Consider the following 24,468-nt stretch of genomic DNA (forward strand, 5'->3'; position numbering starts at 1 on the left):
ATGCAAGGTTTTTGTTCCACATAAAATTGCATATGACCTTATCTTGTATGATCACCCAAAAACATTATACCAATACTCCAATCTCAAGCATTACCACAATCTTAAACATAATAGGCAGACTTCTCTATTACTTTCTTCTTCTCCATCCTGTTTTGTCCAATTAAAGACATGAGATGACAGTCTCATTATTTCACATTTCACACTACTCATGCATTATACTCAACACTTAACAGAACTAATTCATAAAACATAACTAACATGCATCTTCATCAGATGTTTTAGGTTTCACAGGGATTGTAGGCTTCAAATGTAAGTTTTAATTATCTTCCTCTTTTATTATCATATCTTACGCCTTCTTCACTAAATAAATTGAACCTTATGATCTCCAAGTTCACAAAACTTGTCATGGTGATTAGTAAACATTTGACAATCAGTTGTAATTTAAATATTAAAGCATGCTAATTCCTACCAAAATTTCAACCTAATACCATAATAGTTAACAATTCCCATGATGGCTGTAAGAGTGAATGCGTAGCCTGCCAATATTACCAAAGCTGAGATGGATGAGACAAACAGGGTATCCACAGACAAGTTTACCAAACCAGTGAGTACATTGGCCTGCATGGATTTAATAAAACTCAACAAACCACTCTTCTACTTTGATACTGTAGAAATATATATATATATATATATATTGCAAATTAAATAAAGCATAGTGTAGTTTGCTCACCAGAAGAAATACAGCCATTAAGTTCTTGTCAAATGCTTCTTCAAGCACTGAAGTTTTACTTCCATGGAGATAATCGAAAATCATGAAAACTGCTAAAACCTGAAAATTCTAGGTAGTCATGCATTGTACAAAAATTTAAAATTACCAAAACTGATTATCTAACATTCTGAAACCGTAAAATAGAAAACAAGAGATAGTAAACCAAATACCATCATGTACAATTGAGGTGAACAAGTAGTCCAATATTAAATCCAGAAGAGCAAGGTTAGTTAGAAACCTATAATTAAACTAATTACATCGTCATTATTCACTAAGTGTGCAACATGCGTCGGAGTATTTCCGAGTTATTTTATTAAAATACTACTAATGTATTCCAATTCTAAATATTCAAAAATTATGAATTCTAAAGAACATTTAAAAAAATCACATTAATAAAAATACTTTTACTTAATTTAGCTAAGAAAAAAATAAGACAGCTCCCACTAGCTATATGTCAAGTTCAGGTGATGTGAGACACGGATGCAACACAATAAATAGGAGTAGGAAGCATGCACAGTCAAGTTATCAAGGGAAATAAAAATTTTGAATGAAAAAAATTATTAACTCCAAGTAAATTCTATGTCTATTCCAAATTAGAGATTTTGTAATTCATCCCTTGACAAGTGGATATATAAATATATCATTTTAGAATTTAAGATATAAGTTGATTTAATTGTTTATGTAAGCTATCACCAAATTATACTTATCAAATAACTAATGTCTAAAAATAGAATTAGAATAGAATAGACTAAAATTAAATGTGGAAACTAAAAGAAATGAGAAACAAGAAAATTGAAATAATATAATCGGAAAGAATTAGAACTGGAAGAAGAAGAAGATGAGATTTAAGAGAAGAAAGGATAGAAGCATGAGAGAAGAAAGCATCCAAACTTGTTATACAACTATCTCAGGTCAAAAACTGGTGATTATTTTACGAGCAATTCGTCAAACAGAGAACTATGGCTTGTACCACAACGAAAACAACAATGGCTGCCCAAAGCCAGAGGAGCAAAATTCACAGCATAAACAATAAAATAAAACCAAAAACAGAAGGAAAGGAGAACCAACATATTATCAGGAAAGAAACGTTATCGACTCTCCCAGTCATCAGTATATGGAATTTCAGCATTTCCCAAATAAACTAAAAATGTTTAAGAATTCATAAAAATAAAATAATAACATAACTAAGATATTCTCTCATACTCTGAATCCCATTTTTCAAATCCTTTAGGTTGGAAGGAAATTCTTTTACAAAATTTTCTACAGATAAATGTTATCTTGAAAATAAAATGCATTAACACATGCGACATGAGCTTTAAGATACCCCTTTCTACCATATTGATCGAATCTGAATCCTTGTTCCATCAAAAGGTAAAAAAGTCAAGTTGGTAGGAAACCAAAGGTCCGACTTTTATGTTGACATTTATATGCCCAAGATTTAATAACCTAACCAGTGTTGAATAAGCTGACTACATTACTGATATCCGAAAGTTGGCACACAAGCACAGACTGCCAAGTTAAACATGAAAACCCAAGAAAACTTATAGATATCATCTAGATGGGTCGTTTTAGTATCTAAGTTAAGAAAAAAGAACCATCAAGTTTACCACAAAGCAAACTTATTATATAAGAGGCAGTTACATGACCTATGCGCTAATTGAGATGTCGGGCTGAGTTAACATCATGATGAATATTTGGTTCTTTAAGTTTGACAATTACTGTGCAGTGACCCTATAACTAATAGCACTATAGGTCACCCCCATGAAATCAAATAATAACTAAAAAGCACAGAAAATATGTAGGTCACCTGTAGATTTTGTGCCAGAACCCAAGTAACATAAGCCAGATTGCACTGCCAGTAGTTGTTTGATTCAGTTTTCATTAACATTTTTACAGTAATAATTCCACATATTAACAAATCAAACCAGCATACCATTCTGCGAGAAACTCTTTCTATGTACTTTTCTTCAAGCAAAGTGAGTAACCTGAAACAAGCTTCCAAAAGGTTAGCAAACTCTTAGAGTAAATGATTTTCTTGGTTGTTGATCCATTAGAATTATGTAAATAAATGGTTGGTTACTCAATTATGGTAAAAGCTTACATGACAGCCAACAACCAATTATTCATCATCTATGCTATAATATGCCACCCTTATATTCAAGTTAGATAAGAAGCTTAGTATATGAATGTGAATGCAAACATGAAAGACAAACATAAATCCACGGCCTATATGAAAAAGCCTAATGGCAAGCAGGAAACAGGTGAATGATATGGAGTAAGATTCCCCTGGTTTGAAACCTCTGCTTTAACACCATTGAAATAATTGTCCAGAGCACCAATCTAAAAGCTTAAACTAGAAAGAAAAAGACTCAAACTTTGTATTCATATTCCAACAAACAAAAGTATTTTTATCAAAGAAACCGTACCAAAACAAAAGAGAAAGAAGCCAGGTTCTGACAATCACTGCCTTACTGCTTCTCAATGTTGCAGATCGATGTTTTCCGAAAAAGAGATAGAAGCCCAAGTAGACACCAATTAGATACATACCCCAATATCCTGAGAATAATAACAGTAAATTACTTCAAGAGGTTCCATTTTTGAGGGTTCATTAAGTTGAAATATAAGCAAAACCTTTTATAAGAAAAAAAAAAAAAGGAAAATTGTTGTCAAGTACAATAGAAGATATTGCCAATGTGATAAAGACCAAAATTCTACCTAATCTTTAACCCCCTCCTTCCAGGTTCCACCAATTTGTTATTCCAAGGTCAAGCAAATATGATCTCTAACTTCACCAATAATGGGCTTATTTATTTTGCTGCGAATTTTAATTAATTTATTAGTTTTCTTTCTAGCAGCGATATAATTTATTTATGGTTTAAAAAATTAGTTTTAGTATGTAAGACTACAGTATGATAACTTTATGATTAAGCTACCCCACCATCAAGGAACTTAATGAATGGAGTAACACACCCATAAAAAAATCATGTTCTAATCATACAAATTAAGATTAAAATAAAAATAAAAATTAGTATTTATCTAGAAATGAAATAAAAATAGAATCAAACATACCTTAAATAACTATTTCTAACTAAATTATGATTAAATTAAAGGCTTCAAGGCTCTGTTTGGTTATGCTTTTGAGTTGCTTTTTCTCAAAATGTAATCTTATCTTTGGGGATTAGTTTTGGTGATAGGTTTTTTAATTAATTTTTCCAAAATTTTTCAATTGAAAAATGAAATAATTGATTGTTCTAAAAAACAACAATGTAGTTGCTTTTCCAAAGAAACAAATGCAATTCTTAATGGAACGTAATCAATTGAGGGATGGTAAAGTGGCCCTTACTATGGAAGAAGACGTGAACTTTAAGAAACATTGGGTTCAAGCTGAGTAATCAACTTTTGGATGAATTTTTGCAAAAGCGTTGTATAAAAACCTATAATCTATACTTGCAAAAAAAAAAACCCCTATAGCCTAAACTCTTAGCTGCCAAAAGCAGTATCATGTAGTCATGAATTAAACTCTTTGGTGCGCTGAAATTGCAACTCATTGGCCAAGACTTGCACAATGTTTGGACAAGAGGGAAGTGGAAGCAAAGGAAAGCAAAGGATAGAATGTTCACCATTCTTTAACTTGTTGAACAAAACCTAATAATTAGTAATGGAGTGGAAGGGATAGTAAGCATCTCTCCTTTCTCTTTAAGCTCTTATTTTCCAATTATTTTTGTTGAAGAAGGCATTATATGTAAATAATCTAAAAGAATTAGATTAAAGGGCATTATGGTAAAATATGTGTAATTAATTGTTGGATTTCTTTTCCATTCTATAAAATTTGTATACATAAGGTCATGATATTTTATAAAATACACTCAATTATTCCTAACAATTCTAAATTGAAAAAAAAAACAAAAAGAGGAAAGAGTTCAAAATTTTTTGAAGGGAAAATTTTTATTATCTACCTTGTCATTCTATTAATAAATGGTATTTCTCACTTCTTTTATGCCTAAAATTTTCCCTTCCTTTATAAATCTAAACCAAACAAAATACTATAACAATTTTTCTTCTTTTCTTTTACTTACTTAAATAAGGACTACATTTTTCCTTTACTTACCTTTCTTTTCCTTTCCTCTATATTCTTTCCAAAAGTTTAACCAAACATGGTGTTAATAGCATTGTTCAGCAAGCATCTTTCTTAGAGTCCAATTTCTATGTGATTTATGAAAAAAAAAGACACTTGGGGGCATCAATAGGTACTGTAATAAAAAAACACATGTAGAGGCACCAATCATCAACATCCATCTTTCTTGCTTTGAGATTATGATTACCATCATGATGTAACAGAATATGCTTGCTTTATGAGAAGTTCCTTATTAGTAGCATGAACATCAAAGAAATTTATGGTGACGTCATACTAAAATTGTCCTCACCAAATATGCTAAAGATTCCCTCCTTGTTTTTGCTTATGATATCAACTCCTCTTCCATCAGACAAAAGATAAGCATTTAACCCATGACTTAACCAACTTTGATACCCTGAAAATTAGGAATCAAGTTAAGTTGGCAATATATAATAGAATAAATTTACTTAAGACATGAATGGGGACAAAAAAATATAGATTATTACCAATAAGAATTACTGAACCAAGAATTCCGGCATATTGAGGGGGAACATTAACTATGGATGTAACAACTGAGATAGCAGCAAGTGTGAAAAAGAAATTCCAATGAACTCCATATTCCCCAACATGAACCTACACAAGGAGCAGGGGAAAAAGTGGTTTTATGTATGAGAAGGTTAAGGTAGCAAATTGCATGAGGAAACCCTCAGAAAAGGGTAGATGCAAGATTTAAAACAGAACACTTGTAAGAGCAGACTGACATAGGGCAAAGAGGATTTGAACACAATATGACGAAAAATTTTAACAAGAAACCAAATATGAAGATATCATATTTAAATAATTAAATAAGTATTTTAATATCTGTATTATGGATCATCTAAATAACTCAGCTTTAAGGTACCAAACATAAATTTTAAGTCTTCCTAGGAAATAAGGTAAATAAAAAGTAAAATAATTATTGAAGGACGTATTGTAGGGAGCAACCAAATAGGACCCTAGCTAAATAGGAAATAATAAGCTCATACAAGCAATAAGCTTTATATAGTAGTTACTAAAAAGATAAATACCTCTAATAATACATAACCATAATAATTATAAAAATCTCTTATTGAAATATGTCTAACTTAGGATCTTCTAACTCAGTATAAGCAGATATAACTGGCAGCATTTTTCATGGTGGAGAAAGGAATCTAGTGTCTGTTTCTTGAATGATTAAGTTTGACTCTAAGATGCTTAAGCTTTAAACAACAAAGATAGGGCAAAAAGATTAATGAAAGCGGAAATCTTTCTAATCCATTTACCCAAAGCGAGACATAGAGAGAGAGAGAGAGAGAAGTGCTAGAAGAAATTCACACAGGCACATACTAAGCAAACTGGCAAGTCTAAACCAAAGAAAAGGCTCCTAGAAACAACTCACTACCAAGGGAATCTACAAGTCTGTCCAACCACTGGTCGAGTCAAGAAGCCCCTCACAAACCTGGAAGGCTCTTCAAGAAATCCACAAGTATCCAAAAAGTACTGAGATATGATCAGTGTTTCCAGAGCCATTCAATGCTTGCATTAGGAGGCTGCTGTGGCATACCTTGTGGGTCTGTTTGAGAACACCAACCTTCGCGTCATTTATGGTAAGTGTGTTACTACCATGCCACAAAACATTCAGCTGGCATTGAGGATCAGGGGAGAGTGCACCAAAGCATTGGGTGGAAAGCTGATCTACATGGGGAAGTGGAAAATGGAATACAATGTTAGCTTTTGTTCCTTTGAAGTGGTCAGACAAGGTGGATAAGGTTAGGACTGAGGGTGGCAGGATGCTTGCTGGTGGTTTTAATGGAAATACATTTGCATTGGAATATTTTTTAAGGTGTGAAAAGGGATATATATGTGGCCACTGTTTTTGGTGGTGATTGGTGAGCTTCTGTTATTGCAAACTAATCTTTAGTGTAGTCTGCTACTGTGAACTCAATACTTTGTTATAGAATGTGGGATGGTTTGTCTTCTGTTCGCAAAAGAAAAGACAATTGAAAAACAAAGAAAGAGCAGCAAGACATAAGGCATCAGTCCCTCAGTAAACTAATAGTTTTTTTATATAGAATCAGTAAACTAATATGTTTAGGTACATCTGCAACAAATGAACTTCACTCAGGAATTTATTTGGATGTTCATACTTATTAATACGAGGGATGAAATAGCATTCCAAATTGTACCAAAACTAAAATTCTCTGTCAGGTCAATTTCCATCACTTTGGAAGGACTTTTCAAATTGTTTCATAACTAAAGTGTGACTACCCAAATGAATTCTGCAAACAAAGTTCATTTGTTCCGAACATAGCCTTAGTATCCAAAAAATAAATCTGAAAATTACTACCACTGAGTTGTCAAACTGAAATAAACTTTGGGACTCATATTTGCTATAGTGTCATCAATAAATATTTTTTTTGAAATAAGTGTCATTAGTAAATATAGAACAACCTCAACATGTATAGAAGCAAGTAACTTTTTCATCAAAGAATAGGCTAGTAGGAAAATTTGTCTTGATGGTACTACCTGATAATCCACACCTGCTGTAGAAACAAGCCGACCAAAACCAATTAATATTAATGGACTGGCTCCTTTAAATGCAGTCATCCAATTCCTGGGTAAGCATGAGAAAAAGATAAGAAACCAGTGAGACAAGTTAGGTCACAACAGCTAAGTTCACTGGCAATGATATAAGTCAACATGATCATATAAGTTATTCAGTAATCTGAACTACCATGCAAACTGCCTTTATATAAGTTAATCACGCATAAAGATTTGAAAATCTTAGAAAAATATCAACAATAGCACAAGCAGCTCCAGACTACTGTATTTACATCTTTAAACAGAATAGCTGCAAGATGAACTTGAATAAATTTAACAATACAGGCAATACAAACAGCTAAAAATACTTCTGCCTGTATTTCTTCACCTTCATCTCAATTCCCTAGCCTCGGTTCTAACACTTCCTCTATTTTCTAAACTATCACAGGACAAGTTTTCAAAGTTATTTGTCCTACTTTAGCTGGTAACAATGTAATACCCGATTCCGAAATTTGGTCCGAAATTAATTTTAAAATTAAAAAATATATATAAAAATATAATTTATAAATTTATAAATTTTTATTTAATGTAAAATTAGAAAAAAATAGGTGAAAAATAAAATTGAAAATAATTTTGGAGAAAATGAGTGAAAATTTGAGTTCGTAGGGTATTTTTGAAAGAAAAATCGGAAACTGGAGGTCAAAATGCAATTAAAGCAAAATGTACCACGTAGAACTGGCCAATCAACGGCCCCGACGAACTGGAGTGCGCTGCATGGCAAAGCACGCTGACTCGGTGCCACGCGGGAGGCCACATTGGCAATCTGCATGATAAGTTCCCGCGTACATGGACGGCCCGAATAAGTTCCCGCGTGCGTGGACGGTTTGGATCCATTCCCTCTTCAGACGGGATCGGACGGTCGCGATTAAACGCGATGAACGGCCCAAATTCGTTCTCTCTTTAAACGCGATCGTATGGTCAAGATCAAATCGCGATGAACGGTTCATATTCATTTCTTCTTTAAACGCGATCGGACGGTTAAAATCAAACGCGATGAACGGCCAGATTTAAGGGAGACGGGTATAAATATCTCACTTTACATCAAATCCAAACCCTAGCTGCCAGCTTCCTGCCGGAGAAGAAAAATCAGTCGTCGGAAAAGGAAGCCGACCGCCGCCTATCACCGCGCCGGAGCCACCTCCGACCGCCAAAAAAGGTAAAATTCTCTTATTCGCTTGGAATTTGATTTTGAACACTCTCATGACCAAATCGAAGCAAAAAAAAACGGTGGATGAGCCGAAAACCGCGGGTAAAGCGCAATAGTGCCATCGCGGGAAAAACTAAAAATCACTTCCGATGAGTCCCTTCCCGTTTCTCGTTTCATGCGATTTTTCTACTATTGTATTTACCATTCTATTTTCTACAGGTTGACTGAAGAAAAATGTCCAGCCACAAAGGTGAGCCGGCAGAGCCCTCGCATCAGAAAATTCCGCAGACTGTAAGTTTTTATTTTTTTGACTTTTTTCAGCCAACTGAGACCCCCTAACATGTTTTCTCGTATGGATGGATATAAAACCGGCCGAAAGCGACCAAAATTGGCCGAAAACGGTTAGCCCTAGGTAAATCGCCGCCGCAAACAGCGGTGCCGCCGTGCCATAATTTCGAAATTAGCTGGAAAATAGTTTTAACACCGATTTTGGATTTTTTGGAGTATTTCTAAGTACGTAAAGTTTATTTTAATCTCTGCAGAAAAATTCAAAAAACCCGAAAACCGCCAGTAGGCGCAGTAGAAAGTTCAGTATTTAGGACACCGATTCGGATAAAAATCTCTTACCTTATTCTTTATTATAGAATTGAAGTTTAATTATCAATAATACAGTATTTTACATAATTTAGAAAATTTTGAGAATTAATTACATATTACTAATGGAGCCAGAACCACTTATTTATTATTGTTATCCTGTTTAACTGATTGATTGATTTTACAGTTTTAAATGTATGATAATATACTGGAATTGGTAGAATGATTCAGTTGTGTTTTCTTTTACATGTATTGTTTGTCTTGCGTTGATTTATGGTTAAATTGTGAAACTGAAAATTAAATGTAAATATAAAATTAATTAATTAAGTCAATGAATGAATGGTAGCCTTACTGGATATCCTAAGAGATGGTGGACGGACCTGGTACATAAGAAACCTTACCGTGAACGTCGTCTCATACCGAAAGAGATATCGAGAATTGGTATTTTGGCACTCATATTGGACGGGGTATGCGGACGGCTCGTTTCACCCTCATACCGAATGGGGTATTGAGGGATGGTATTTTTGGCGTTCATACCGGATGGGGTATGAGGATGGCTCGTTTCACCCTCATACTGGACAGGATATTGAGAGATGGTATTTTGGCTGCCGGACAGGGTATGGAGACGACCGGTTAGTTGACAATGTTGAATAATGGTTCACGCATAATTGGGACATCCCTATGGACCTCCATGGATACCAGTAGACAGATAAAAAGAGAAAGTTGTTATTCTTACTTGAATATGAGATTATGATGTTGTTGACCTATTGTCTCTATAAATCGGTTTTGGAAATCTCATTACAATAAGTATGCAATAAATGATTTTATTTATAATAAATGAATTTACTTAAATTAAAAGTTTCATTAGTTATTTTTATGATTTTTACTAACCTTCATTTCTGTATCGGTGAGTAGTGTGATATTCTTACTGAGTTAGTATACCTCACCTTTTCATTAACCATTTCAGATTAAGAAGACTAAAATCCAAATTTCAATCAACAAGAGAGTTGTGAATAGTTCACTAATCGGACTCCCTTCAAATATTAGTGAAGGTCGTCCTACGATACCTAATTCTTTACTTTTCATTTATTTCTTAATTCTTCGTTTGTTTTTTTAAAATGGTTATTCCCATAACTTTATTGGGTATTCTAAATTATTGTGTAAAAAATGTAAATCCTAACTCTATTATTTTACTTCCGCATTCAATTTATGATTTTATTTGTTTTTAAGTTCTTGATTGTTACAAACAAAGCTTACTTTCTATCCCACCTTCATTACAAATAGGCCCTAACTCTATTATTTTACTTCCGCATTCAATTTATGATTTTATTTCTTTTTAAGTTTCTGATTGTTACAAACAAAGCTTACTTTCTATCCCACCTTCATTACAAATAGGATGTTTGGCTTTTTTTTTTCCCTTTTTTCGGTTAACACAAGCTTATAAGCTATCTAATTACATTCTAAATATTTTTACACATTTGGTAAACAACAAGTGAGATAGTTTATATGCCTTCTAACAAAATTTTGGAAAGCCATTGACCTCCAACTTGCATTTAAAGAGTTTACAAACTGTCCAAAGAAACCTCATTATTGACCAAATAAAATGCCAAACTATCCCTTAACAATTTATAAGATTTTAGCATATCTTACTACGAACCACGATGCCCTATATCTTTTTTGCTATTGCTGCATTATAAACCAAATTATCTTTTTAATTAATATCTTTATAATTTTATCTTATCAAATAATATATATTTCTAAATCTATTATACAACTATTACGTCAAATTTAATAAATTGAATTTAAAATTAATATCAATGTAAATAAAAAATCAAAAATTAATTTGATATTTAATATTTTACTCTTATTTTAAACTAATTTATCTAAAAAGTATAAATGATTGAATTTATAAAAAAAAAAAAAAAAATTATAATTAAATAGAACTACAATTTATAAACTGTATCTTTATGTACAGTTTATAAATTTGTATTACTCTAACACTTTAACAAATTTTAAAAAAAAAATCAATCTATAGACTGTCAGAGAGCTTACAAACTTAACAACTTATAAATTCTTATAAAATAATGTGAGACAAACATACTCTAAATCTATTACTTAACAAAATTAAAAAAAGGGGTAAAAATCAGGCCAAATAGAAAAAGCAATCAGACACATAACACATCTGCCTTCACCAAATGGTAACCATTGTTGAGCAGTGGATGACACCACCACATCCATCAAGTCAAGAGAAGTCTAACTGGCCATATCCAGAGCCCCAAATTGGAAGTATGGGATTGCTACGATCCCTATTTACGGATCTTGTTACGGGACAATTAACCCAAAAATCAGTAGGTATAAAAGATTATTTTTGTATTCTTCTTCCTTCGCATATTTTGATAGGCTTGTTAAAAAGAACCCAACAATCTCCTAAAGTTAAAGTACTCAAGAAACTTTTAACAAATTTTTCTGCATAAAAACTGAATCTTTACAAAGCAGTAGCAGATTTTTAAATCTGCAGACAAAGCACTTATCTGAAAGTTAATTCTAGAACTGCCCACTACATCTACTCTCCTATTTTCTCTCCTAGTAATCTCCCACACTAAAAACTGAAAACACAAACCAGAAAACAACAAAAATACAAACAAAATACAATCCCACAGCCTGCTAATTACATAATTAATTTATAACTAAATATAATCCCGCAGCCTATTAATTACACAATTAATTTATAACTACATATACATATATATATATATTTATAACTACATGTATACTATCTTTTTTTTTTAAATAAAAAGTATGAATAGTATTAACAGTGCACCAAGGGGGTGCAACCCATGTACAAAAAGATTTATATGTTAGTAAGGTAATCAATCATATACTCAAAATCTTCCATCCTATACAAATCATGCCTCATCAATAAAGACCCAAACAAATGGAATCACCTATCTCTAGTCTTAATCATGTCAAATGAATTAAATTAATATGTTTCTATTTTCTGCCCATCCTGTCCCACGCCCAAATCTCCTCCCTAATCGACCCAGCCCTAACCCAACTCACATCCAGCAGATCATAGATCATTGACCACAAAAGCTGGACAGCAGGACAAAACAGCAGAAGGTGGCAGCATGATTCCTCCTGTCCTTTGCGCATGTAACATCTATTAATCAGCATCTGACCTCTCAATATACTTAAAATTAATTATTCTATAAAGTTAAGATATTTATTATCCCATAACAGGATGTTTTGCAAGAAATCAAAGTAGAGCTTAAGAGTGGGAAAAACACTTCTCCTATGCTAGAGATGAGAAGCTTGAAACATTAGCTCCCACTAAAACACTTCATTCACGATGATTGCATCTAACAGATTTCTGGAGTTGATTTATTTTGCCTTGTGGTTTTAATGATACTATAAGACCTATAATTTTTGTGATCCTATAAGTCCCGATTTTTCAAGATTTTAGAAAGCATGCCCAAACCTTTTTTTATCCTAATGATTTGTCACTTCAAAAATCAAAGTAAGAGTTTTCTTCAAATGGATAAAATAATACAGAATAAGATCTTAATTTGGTATCATTTCCACTAATTTTTTTTACGTAGCTATTATTATTATTTAGTATCTTCAATTATTTAGCCTATTTAGATAAATTTTAAGTTATTAGACACTTTGCTATTTAACTAGATTTTAAGTTATAGAAGTTTTTTAATCTTCTTAATTATTTTAAAATTTTACTTATTATTGCAACTAATGCCTATATAAAGGTCAGTAACTATCAATCTTTTTCTTTGCCGTGATATCCGATTTCCACTGATCTACCTCTACTTTTCTGTTTCTCATCTAAATTTCCTTCACTTTCTAAACTACCCTTGGTCATGATAGTTTCAACAAACACTACTTGTCAGTAACTATCAACATTTTTCTTCACCGTGATATCCAATTTCCACTTATCTTCCTCTATTTTTCTATTTCTCACCTAAATTTCCTTTACTTCTAAACTAACCTTGGTAATGATAGTTTCCACAAACACTACTTGGCAGACATCACCTCTCCAAAACTTAAATAATTCTTTAAAATTTTAGAGGTAATAGTAGAATGAAGAGACAAACAGTAAATGTTTTCAATCATATGTATAGAAGAATATATTAAAAAAATGATTAATCATTCTCCCAAAGACTAGCTTAAGTACCATAATGCCTATGGAGAATAAACATAAAACAACTCACTTTGATGAGATACACCGTGCTTGCCGTGAAACTATAGAGTTTGCTAGCACAAAGGAGCCAACCCCAAGATCCATCTAATAGGATACAATAAGATTTATGACCATCAATCAAATTGAAAATGTTTTCATAATTTATGGTAAAACAACACAACCACAAACAGGTTTAGCAATCAAATATTGAATGCAAAATATAAATGGAAGCACGAAACTGAGAAGAATCCTCCAAAAGTTATTTAAGAGACTATTCATAGAAGAAAGCCATTTTAGGAAAAGGAAGGGGGAGGAGAGGACAGCCATCCATTCTTTATCAAATTTCTGAAAAGCCTGATGCAAATTGATTAATCTCCCCCCTTTCCTCCACACCAAAATGCAGAAAATGAAGAATCTGAAAACTGACTTAATAGACTTTTTAATCAAAGAGAAGCATATTTATAACAGATAGCTACCCAGTTCTAGGAACTTTTCTTAGAAGCTTGACAGAACTGGCAGCCTCAGTGCATGGCTTGCCACCACTTAAAACTAGTCTAGGCCCATCATCGAGTGCTCTAGCAAGTTAAATGAGGATGAAGATCGTACTGAGAATTCATAGCACAACCAGACGAGACCCTACTTTCTCTTGAAAGAGTCAGACCTTAGTTTTACTAAGAGAAAAATGTGTAACAAATTTGTCAAAAAGTAGAGGCTCCAAAAGTCATGCATTTCTGAACATTAAATTTTCTCCTCACGAAGAGAATCAACTTTTCCCTACTGCTACTATTAGAACTTAATTATTCAATAAAATAATCTGAGAATTTTCGAATACTTGATTGTGTGATTCAACCAACCTTAGACATAATGACGGACAAATTTTAGGTGTAATACGCAGGTTTTCCCACATATCTAAGCAGGCAAATTAATCCTATTATCATATTCAAAACAATGCAAAACATGATAATGCAATTCTGGAAGAACTGAGACACTTATGCACACAAGTAGTCCCACCAAAAAATCCATGCATTATGTTAGTTAAAAAATAAATAAAGACAAACGTAATATCCAGTTTAATTAGATTTAGTTTTCAGTGAGGATCAAATAATTTGGTCCAAACACAAAAATCCATACATTATGTTAGCTAAAAAATATGTAAAGACAGATGTAATATCCGATTTAGTTGAATTCAGTTTTTAGTTCGAACGAAATATTTTGGTTCGAATTAAAAATTTACATACTATATTAACTAAAAAAAGAGATAAAGATAAGTATAATATTCGGTAAAGTTTGATTCGATTTTCAAATGGAATCAAATAATTTGATTTGGACCAAAAAATAGGCGCACTATATTAGTTAAACGATGAATTAAAGATAAATGTAATATTCGATCTAATTGTATCAAGTTTTCAATTCAGACCAAATACTTTGATCCGGATTCAAAAATCGATACATTATGTTAGCTAAAAAATCGACAAGACAGCTGTAATATCCGCTCTAGTTGAATTCGGTTTTCGGTTCACATAGAGAAATACAAATTAGGGTTAAGACCCTCGGATACGCTCTCTATTCGCTAATATCCCTTACCAAAAGTCATGCATTTCTGAACATTAAATTTTCTCCTCATGAAGAGAATCAACTTTTCCCTACTGTTACTATATTAGTTAGAGATGGTTTTTCCCTTATTATTTTCCTCACTTTTATAGGGTTGAAGGGTGGTAAGCTGTTAAATGTTATACCAAACTATCAAGCAACCTTTTTCAAGAATTCTAAGTCATAAACTTATAGATAAGTTTACCATGGATGATTACTCCATGTTCTTATGTTATTTGCCAGTTAAAAACATTTCTAGAATATAAGATGACAATCTCTAAATTTCCTTAGTTATTTTCTTGTCCATTCTTCCAATCAAAGATTCCTTTTAACTTATCAAAATTTGTACAAAAAATATATAGGGTGGGTTAGATAATTGTCCTAATGTTTAGATATATCTACCACTAGATTCATTAACGCTTAGACATAACTGCAATTAGATCCATTGTTTTTTTAAAATAAAAATCTAGTCCTTCCATACACTAAAATGCATTTTTTTAATTACTTGTTACACAATATTTTCACACACATTTCTACTTCTTACACTCTCCTTAATGGCGTATGGGTATAGTAGTATTTTACTATTTAAGAATTATATTATTTAGATTATTTAGGTTACATTTATATTTCTTAAGTTATTTTTATGTTTTGTTTTCATAGTTTTTATTAAGAATATTATTTTTAATCTTATTAATAATAATATTTCTTGGAATAGGATAATATTACTTGGCACTTTATAGATACTTTACAAATACTTTTTAACCTCCTTTAATATTAGAACTTAATTATTCAATAAAATAATCTGAGAATTTTCGAATACTTGATTGTGTGATTCAACCAAACCTTTGGCATAATAACAGACGAATTTTAGGTGTAATACCCAGGTTTTCCCACATATCTAAGCAGGCAAATTAATCCTATTATCATATTCAAAACAATGCAAAACATGATAATGCAATTCTGGAAGAACTGAGACACTTATGCACACAAGTAGTCCCACCAATTCAAAACCTGTAACCTGCACAAACTGTTGCTGCTGATGTGCTACATATTGAGGATAATGTCCAAGACATTACAAAGGAGATGAAAGTCGAAGCTCCTGATTTTGATGGAAAAAGATATTGATTTCTTCCTTCATTGATATGATACATAAGCATGAAGAGTCAGATACGCCAAAATAAATTGGTTGGACTCACAAAAATATAATGGTATAGTGTTGATGAGAATCTGACAAGAAGATGGCAATAGGTAACTGAAACATAGGATGAGATGAAAGTCACTCTTTGTGAAAAGTATTTACTTCCCAACTATTTTGACAAGATTCATGATCAAGCCCGCACTTTGACATAGGGCAACATGTCAATCACTGAGTACACACAAGAATTTTTAGTGTTGAAGATTCCAAATCAGTTGGTAAAAGATGATAGTCAAGCAGTATCTCGATTCAGAATGAGACAAAGAACTGATATTAACAAGAACTGACTTGGCAGCCTCCTGCAACCATAACCCAAACTTACGAAGTTGCCTTAGATATAGAAGACTACTTTAAGTATCCAACTTCAATGAAATTTGAACCTTCCCTAGGAGAATCAGCCTCTAGAACAACATTACAGAGCAACTTACGGTGTGTGAGTATGTTCTGAGCAACAAGCTTCAAACCAAGTTAATGTTGTGAAATCAGCTTTCAATACACCTAAGACTAGAGATAAGAAAATAGTCTACTTCAGGTGTGGAAGACAGGCCATATGAATTGTCAGTACTCTAAGAAAAATAACTTATATATCAGAATGAAAGAAGAAGAAGAAGAAGACACAATGGAGAGGATGTTGATGCTTCCCTTGATGATGATTATTTCTCTGATGATGACTACCATGAAAACACTTCCCTTGTGTCTGTAGTCAAGTGTATCTTTGCAATGTCTAAAGTTGAAGAAAATAATTGGTGTTGCACTACAATATTTTTAAATCCTTGTTACTTGTGAGCCTAAAGCCAAAAAGCTTGTCATTTACATTGCATGAATGTAATTTCCGCCTGAACCATATAGTGTCTCAAACTTTGCACAATGCAAAATCCACAACCATATAGGTAGCATGGATTGATGACACAACAACCTTGATAACTCAAAAGTGCCTTGAGTCGTTCTGTTGCAGTAAGTATCAAGACATCATCTTGTACAATCTTATTCCCATACATGTGACTCATATTCTTCTTGGTTGACCTTAGATGTGTAATGGAGATGTGAATCAAAGTGAATAACAAAAGAATGCTCTTTTTCCAAGCGAAAGAGAGATATTATCCTATGACCCATACAAGGATATAAAAAAATTAAAAGCTAGGAAAACTACAATGCTTGTAACTATTGGTCAAGCTGAAAAGAGACAACTCCATCTTTTGTCAAAAAAGCAATTTGAAGTAGAAAATAAAGAATAAAAAGTTTGTTTCACCTATCATAAGTAGGGAGATCAAGAATCCAATAGCATACTCAACATAGATATCACCACTATAAGTGCCTAGGCTACTAGTTGACCTTTCTGATATTACTCCTATAGATTTTCCAAATGAACTCCCTTCAACACGTAGCATTCAACTTGTTATTGAGCCAGTTACCAAATCTTAATTACCAAACTTACCAGCCTACCGTATGAATCCAAGTGAACATGCGATGATACAAGTTGATGAGTTACTCTCCAAAGGATTCATACGAAAAAGTTTTAAGTCCATGTGCTTTGTCCCACATTCCCTAAACCTAAGAAAGATCAGACCTAGAGAATGTACTGATATCGCACAATCAACAAGTTATCATCAAGAATAGGTTTCTCATACCTCGTCTTGGTGACATGCTAGGTCTTATGGGAAACTCCACATATCTGTTCAAGATAAATGTAAAGAGTAGATATCAACAAAATCTATGTGAGACGAGGAGATGAGTGAAAGACAAAATTCAAAACAAAAGATGAAATTAAATGAATGTTTAGTCATGCCATTTCGACTAACACCTTGAGTTCATGCATTTCATGAACCAAGTGTCCCAAGCTTTTAACGTGAAGATTTCTTTGTTGCCTATCTTGATGGTATTCTTGTCTTTGGTAAGCCCAAAGAAGAAAACATATTTCACTTACAACAAGTTATGAGAGTATTCTATCTAGAAAAAATCTACATTAACCTGAAAAAATGCACATTCATGACAGCCAAAAGTTGTGTTATTTGGATGTTCACCTCTTTAAATGAAGTAGAAGTTGATCTAGAAGAGGTCAAAGCTATCTTGGAATAGCCAACTCCCAAATTCTACATGAGGTGCAAAGTTTCCACAACCTGGCATCTTTTTAGAGGAGGTTTATTTAAGGCTCTAGCATAGCAATGACACTTATTACTAACTTCATGAAGAATGGCAACTTTTCTTGGACCAAAGTAGCGTCAAGAGCTTTCAAGAACATCAAGAGAAAATTGACAAGAAGCATCGGTTCTGCATCCTTCAGACTTCTCCAAGTCATTCCAAATTGCTTGTGATGCATCTCAAGAAGGTATTAGTCATGTACTTAGTCAAGAAGAACATCTAATTGCTTACCTTCGTGATAAACTTAATTATGCAAAATAGAGGTATACCACATTCAATACGGAATTCTGTATGACATGTCATTCAAACACTTTGTCGTTGTCATTATTAACTAGTTCTAGAAGAGTTTATCCTATACTCCAACCATGAAGCTATTAAATATATCAACTCCAAGAGGAAACTTAACCACTCTCATGCATGTTAAGTGGCTTTTTTTCAAGTCTGCATTTTCGCAATCAAACTTAAGAAGGGAATAGAGAACCAAACAGTGATGCGTTAAGCTGGATAATAGTTATATTCACCTCCATGACAGTCCAAGTAGTTGAATTTGACTTGGTTAAAACAAGTTATTCATTTCGCAAAGATGTTGGCACCAACTATAAGAACTTAGTGGCTGAAAAATGGGATCCTAATTTTTAGTTGCACAAGGGATACCTATTTAGAAGAACACGGTTTTGTCTACCCAATACATCTTCACACTAGAACTAGTCTTGGAATTACATTTAAGTGGTATGGTGGGTCATGTTGGAACAGACAAAACAAATATGTGGTGGAAGATGACTATGTTTGAATTTATATCAGGAATGTGACACTACTATTTCTCATGATAATTTTCCTATGCACTTATCAGTCACTATAAACCTCAAGAATAAGATAGAAGATTATTTTGACTACCAAGAGGAAACTACAAGAACTGGTACTTATGACAAGTTTTGGTGAAGTAGAAAAATTGTCCTTAAAATGATTGCACTTGGATCACAAAAGCAGACATCAAGAGGCTCAATCTTGTCATGCATGCTGCATTTTATTATTTTACCACAACTGAGCCAAGTTTTTCCCACCTAAGGAGAATGATGGCGCGTAGATGCAGCATTAATTATTCAAGAATTATATTATTTAAGTTATTTTTATGTTTTGCAATTTATTTATATTTTGTTTTCCTATATTTATAAGAGGTAGTATTTCTAATCTTCTTAGTATTAGTATTTGTAGTCTGATCCTAGTCAGGAAACGATTACTTGACACTCTACTAATACCTTTCTAATCTCCTTTAAGACCATCATCATTTATTCAATAAAATATTTTGAGAATTTCTCAATACCTGATTGTGTAATTTAATCAAATCTTTAGATGTGATACCTATGAGTCATATGTGTAATATCTAGATTTTTCTCAAACTTCTAAATGGACAAATTAACCTAATTTGTCTGATATTATAACTGTTGCTTGTTCTTCACCGCATAAATACCTTATATCTTTTATATTTTTTTCAGAAAAAAATAGCTTCTTATGTTGCTGTCTCTTATTATTTTGCAGTTACGAAGTTGACACGTTACATATTCAAATCTCTATAATATTTGTTAAGAAATTAGAACGAGATTGACAAATAAGCTTGTCATACAAGACCAAGTTGTTATTTTTAAAAAAAATAATATTCAACTGTAAGTATCCCCAAAACTGGAAGACCTCCTTGTAATTTACCCTAACATATATTTCAACCAGCCAATTTCTTTTCATAATTCATTCAAGTCGGATACTAAACTATAAAGTGAATTCATTCTCACAACTTGAGTTCCAGCAGGCCACCTTCCACTGGATAATCAGACATTGATTTAAGATATATTTCTAGCATCTTTGTGCCAAGGACAGAAATACAACCATATACCAAAATTTCAAGAAAAATCTAGTTGACCTTATGAGATAGCATAGAAAAGAAAAAGGAAAATAATTGTAGAAACAAATAACAAAAATATGTAAGTTACTTGAAACCTTACCAAGCTGGTCCCGTAAGTCTCAGTCTTGGCGTATTTCCTTGGAAATATTCTGAAGTCAACAGCCAAAATACACAAGCAGGTAATAATCATCTGCACCAATCGTCCTCATGATATAGAAAAAATTTTTAAAAAATTACCAGAATGAAGGAATGACATAGATATTGTTGATATAAGTAAGATTGTGTACCAGAACAACCCTGAAAGATGATATACTTGTTCTAAAAGAATGAGGTCGTCCTTCCAAGTACGCAGAAGAAAAAACAAATCTGTTTTCAATTGTAGGAACTTACTACATCAAAGCAAAGTCAATTATATGCTCAGGCACTAAAAATATGCCCTTTAGTAATTTATACATGCAAACTAAAAGTTAACAATTTTCTTTCATGCACATTCTTGACAGCTTTATCATAATCATATTCACAATTATCACACTTCAAGCCTTGAGTAGTTCCTTAGACCTGTAAATCACTTTTTGGAATCTCTTATTGGCAGCTCTAATATCCATATCAGTGTTCCATCTTATAATTTTTGGAAGGCTTTTGTAAAGTTAAGAATTTTTGTATGGATTATTGTTCTGAAATGGATTGACACCGATGATATTCTCTAACTTAGCAGATCTCATAGGGCAATTTATCTTAACATTTATTTGACGAACTTTCATTAGAGAGCAATTGCCACATTTTTTTCTATTGTTATGAGGTGTGGAAATTGCCAAATTGTTTCATTTGTTTGGGGTTGAGCGTGTGTTACCTATAACTTGGAGATTTTTATTTCTACTACCTTGTGGGGTATGGGGAGGATTTAGGAGAATAAGATATGGTGAAGAACAGCCATTTACATAGGTTTTTGGGTCATTTGGCTGGAATAGAATGCAAGAATTTGAAAACATAGTTGTCAACTGCCTCACATGATTTGGGATAGGATGACTCTTTTCGCTTCTATTTAGGCTAAATCCTAATGTTTTCTTAAGGGGATGCCTTTCTCCTCTTTTAACAGATTGGATCTCTATTTTGTTATAATGCTCAATTTTCATTGTCGTATTTCTTGATTTTCTTTTTGTTGGAAAATATCTTATCTTCCCCTCTTTTATATATTCTCCCTCTTCAAGAGAAGAAAAGTGAAAAGCAACGATGATAACAACCAAAACAATAGGAACAAAAGGAACGCATAATTTACAGGCTCTACCTTTTGGCTGCAACAGAGAAAATAACCAAGAACGTCAAAAAAATTGTCCCTATATAAGTCCAATCTGCTAGAACCTGTAGCATGTAATTATCATTTTGATTAAAGAAAAAACAGTTAAACTTATTGTAGAAATGAAGAAATTATTAACCATGTAAGTTGGGAGATCTAATAAACATATTCCATAAAAGCCTACAGAAAACTGTACCAAATAGTTTTTACATTCTTTAGCAAAGGCAGTGATCAGTAAGACAGAAAAGCCACCACGTGAACAAGTAAAGATAGTCAATCCAAACTGAAGATAAATAGATGTTAACTCCCTTCAACATGAGAAAACTTACCGTGAAAAATAAGAGCATGGGAAGAATAATGAAGATAAAATCAACAGAGATTGTAACCATGTGAGCCCTCAAACTCTTAGAAGGAATAACATCCCCGTCATTTTTCTTCCATGAGGTGTCTATGACATTGCCAAAAAAGGTGGATTAGTAGCCTAAAAGGTTCTACGCCTCATAAATTTCTTAACCTCCATTTTCAAAGAGTAAAACACTTACATTTGTTACATGAAAATGATTTTTAGTTTTTATTTTCTAAATACATGTAATTTTTTTGCAAAAATTTAAGTTCAATACTAACAAGAAAATAACAGTGAGAATAATAATGAATAGTGACATTTTCGAAGTGTTATTTTAGTGGCTTTTAAAATTGTTTTTTTTAGTGCTTGATTTTTCCACAAATACATATATCTTGCGTATTTTCATAAACAGACACGTATAAACACATAAATTTTGAAAAATGAAAATGAAAAGATTTTTATGTATCAAATGCACCCAAAGTCTTGTTCTTTAGACATAAACAGACCTCTTCTAGCTCTCTTTCTTCTTCTCATCCAAATGTAGCTTGCATAAAGTACTGTCTTGAAGCAGAAGCAACAGTTCATCTTATACTCATTTCTTGCTATATTTAAGTTAAGAGATATTCGCTACTTATTACCGATAAGTTTCCGTTCCCTATTTCTTCATTCATTGTCATGCTTAAAATGAAACTAAAAGCAGTATCCACAAGCAGCTTATAACTTTTAATTTGGTGAAGGAGAAAAAATTTAGACGCTAGATGGAATTAGTGACCTCACCAGTTACTTTGCTGGAGCTGATGAAGTGACGCAGGAACACTAGAATCTGAAGAACAACAAATCAACAATGAGATGACTAAAATCAAAAGCTAAAAAAGGGAGAAAAAAATCGAAGAGAGACATGGAAAATCTAAGCAACATACGGGAGTAATTGTCAAGAGCGCTGCGATTTCTACCATAGATGATCCATTCAAATTGCTAACAAACCTGAGAATTGAAATAAAAGCAGAAAAACAAAATCATGTTCAAATAAATGACAAGAAAACTTTTTGGAACAAAAAAAAAGAGAAATGAGAGGCAAATATATCAACTGTTCTTTGAGGTGCTTGTTGGGATTGATTGACTGAGAAATGGAAGCCATGGAAGCAAATGAAATACTCAAAACAGACTGAGTTTCGAATCCAGAATCTCTGTATTGGAATTCCGTTGGTTTTTGCGACTTCGAAACAATAAATTCCTCCAATCACGATTTCCCGTTCTCCTTTATCTTCCTCTTCTGTTCTTCCTTCTCTAGTGTAGTCCCCAGACCTGGATTGGACTCATTCGGCCGACAAGGATGGTATCAGGAAGCTGAGCACGGCAAGCGGAGTGCGTTGAGACCGGCGACGGACAAGATACAGCATGGGCAGGAGAGTGATTTGCGATAAGCATAGGGACTAAAGTGTAATTTAAAATAAAAAAACCTCCACTTCAAAGTAATTCTCTTTTTTTTTTTTTTTGAGAAATTAATACTGAGTCAGTAGCCATCTTATAATATCTTTATCGATTAAAAAATTAATAGATTCGTTAAGATTAAATTTAATTTAATTATTTAATTTTATTAATATATTATTAAATTAAATTTTTTATTTTATTATATTAAATATTATAATTATTGTTAATTTATAATATATTTATAAAATAATAAATTTTTTTTAAACTCTTTTTTTTTTAAGATTCAATTTAACTCTTTTTAAAAAATTTATATTTAAATATAAATCTTTTTATTTAGACAAACAATATAATAATTAGTCAATAAACCCCTTTCAAATATATATTGAGTTAATTTTGTTTGGACTTAAAATATATATGACGTACTTTTTTAAATATTAAACAAAAGACACGCACTTCGTATAAAAAATTAGTATAGAGATTATGATTTTACTTTAAAATTATACAAAAACACAATTTGAATGAGTTTACATATTTATAAACATAAACTACTAAGCTTCAATTATAAAGTCGTATTATTACCTTTTCTTTTACCATCCTCAAGAATTATCACTTTGAGTATTATTATGCTTTCTTTAGATTTTATTATTTAAATTATATGGCTTTCTTGATGTCTTGATGGTCTTTTTCATGATTGTTGAGAGTAGGGTATTAATTTTAATAAGTAGCAAACACTTAATACATTATGTTAATAATGTTTAATTAGCTTGTATAAGTTTTTGAATTAATTTTTTATATAAAATAAGGTTAAAGTTATGTTCATAATATATCGATATTTCAAGAATATTTTTATAAAAAATAAGAAACTTGGAATAATTAAGAGCAAACAAAGATTTTGAAAAGTTAAAAGAAATGGAGTCTCATAAATATTTTATGAAGTCTAAATAAAAAAAAAAAGTGAAATAAGACATTTAAGATTAAAAGTTAAAGATTTATCACTCTATTTGTATTGTAATTTTTCACCAAAAATAAATTTGAGAGAAAAAAATCTCAAAATTATATATTTAGAAATTCTTAAAATAATTTTAAATAACTTAATATCTCAGAAATAGTTTTTTAATTGAATTTGGTTTTCAAAAATTCTTTGAAA

General features: G+C 32.1%; 1 protein-coding gene across 2 annotated transcripts; it reads right to left on the reverse strand.

Annotated features, from left to right (window-relative positions):
* Nucleotides 1-310: 310 nt before the first annotated feature.
* Nucleotides 311-23,372, reverse strand: LOC110817001 (transferases, transferring acyl groups). 2 transcript variants are annotated; one of them, XM_088221132.1, is made up of 16 exons: nt 22,979-23,371; nt 22,811-22,874; nt 22,668-22,713; nt 21,877-21,995; nt 21,539-21,612; nt 20,541-20,619; nt 20,354-20,443; nt 13,467-13,540; nt 7,428-7,515; nt 5,390-5,516; nt 5,194-5,298; nt 3,196-3,325; nt 2,703-2,754; nt 2,577-2,621; nt 731-829; nt 311-618 (listed from the first exon to the last, which is right to left on the reverse strand). In XM_088221132.1, exons 1-16 carry the CDS (start codon nt 23,026-23,028, stop codon nt 466-468), a joined length of 1,395 nt encoding a protein of 464 aa, XP_088077258.1. In that variant the 5' UTR covers nt 23,029-23,371; the 3' UTR covers nt 311-465. The 2 variants fall into 2 exon arrangements, with proteins under 2 accessions (XP_088077258.1, XP_088077259.1); XM_088221133.1 differs by lacking the exon at nt 2,577-2,621 and having other exon boundaries at nt 22,979-23,372.
* Between the last annotated feature and the right edge of the window lie 1,096 nt (nt 23,373-24,468).

The sequence above is a fragment of the Carica papaya genome, chromosome 5, assembly GCF_054855325.1.
Source record: "Carica papaya isolate Zhongbai chromosome 5, ASM5485532v1, whole genome shotgun sequence".
Lineage (NCBI taxonomy): Eukaryota > Viridiplantae > Streptophyta > Magnoliopsida > Brassicales > Caricaceae > Carica > Carica papaya.

What these genes read in the sequence shown, in the direction of transcription:
- LOC110817001 (XM_088221132.1), bottom strand. Translation starts at nt 23,028, where the DNA reads ATGGCTTCCATTTCTCAGTCAATCAATCCCAACAAGCACCTCAAAGAA. An exon ending in CGCTCTTGACAATTACTCCC is followed by an intron (nt 22,714 to 22,810) that starts GTATGTTGCTTA and finishes GTTGTTCTTCAG; the next exon opens with ATTCTAGTGTTCCTGCGTCA. An exon ending in TTCTCTGTTGCAGCCAAAAG is followed by an intron (nt 20,620 to 21,538) that starts GTAGAGCCTGTA and finishes AATTGAAAACAG; the next exon opens with ATTTGTTTTTTCTTCTGCGT.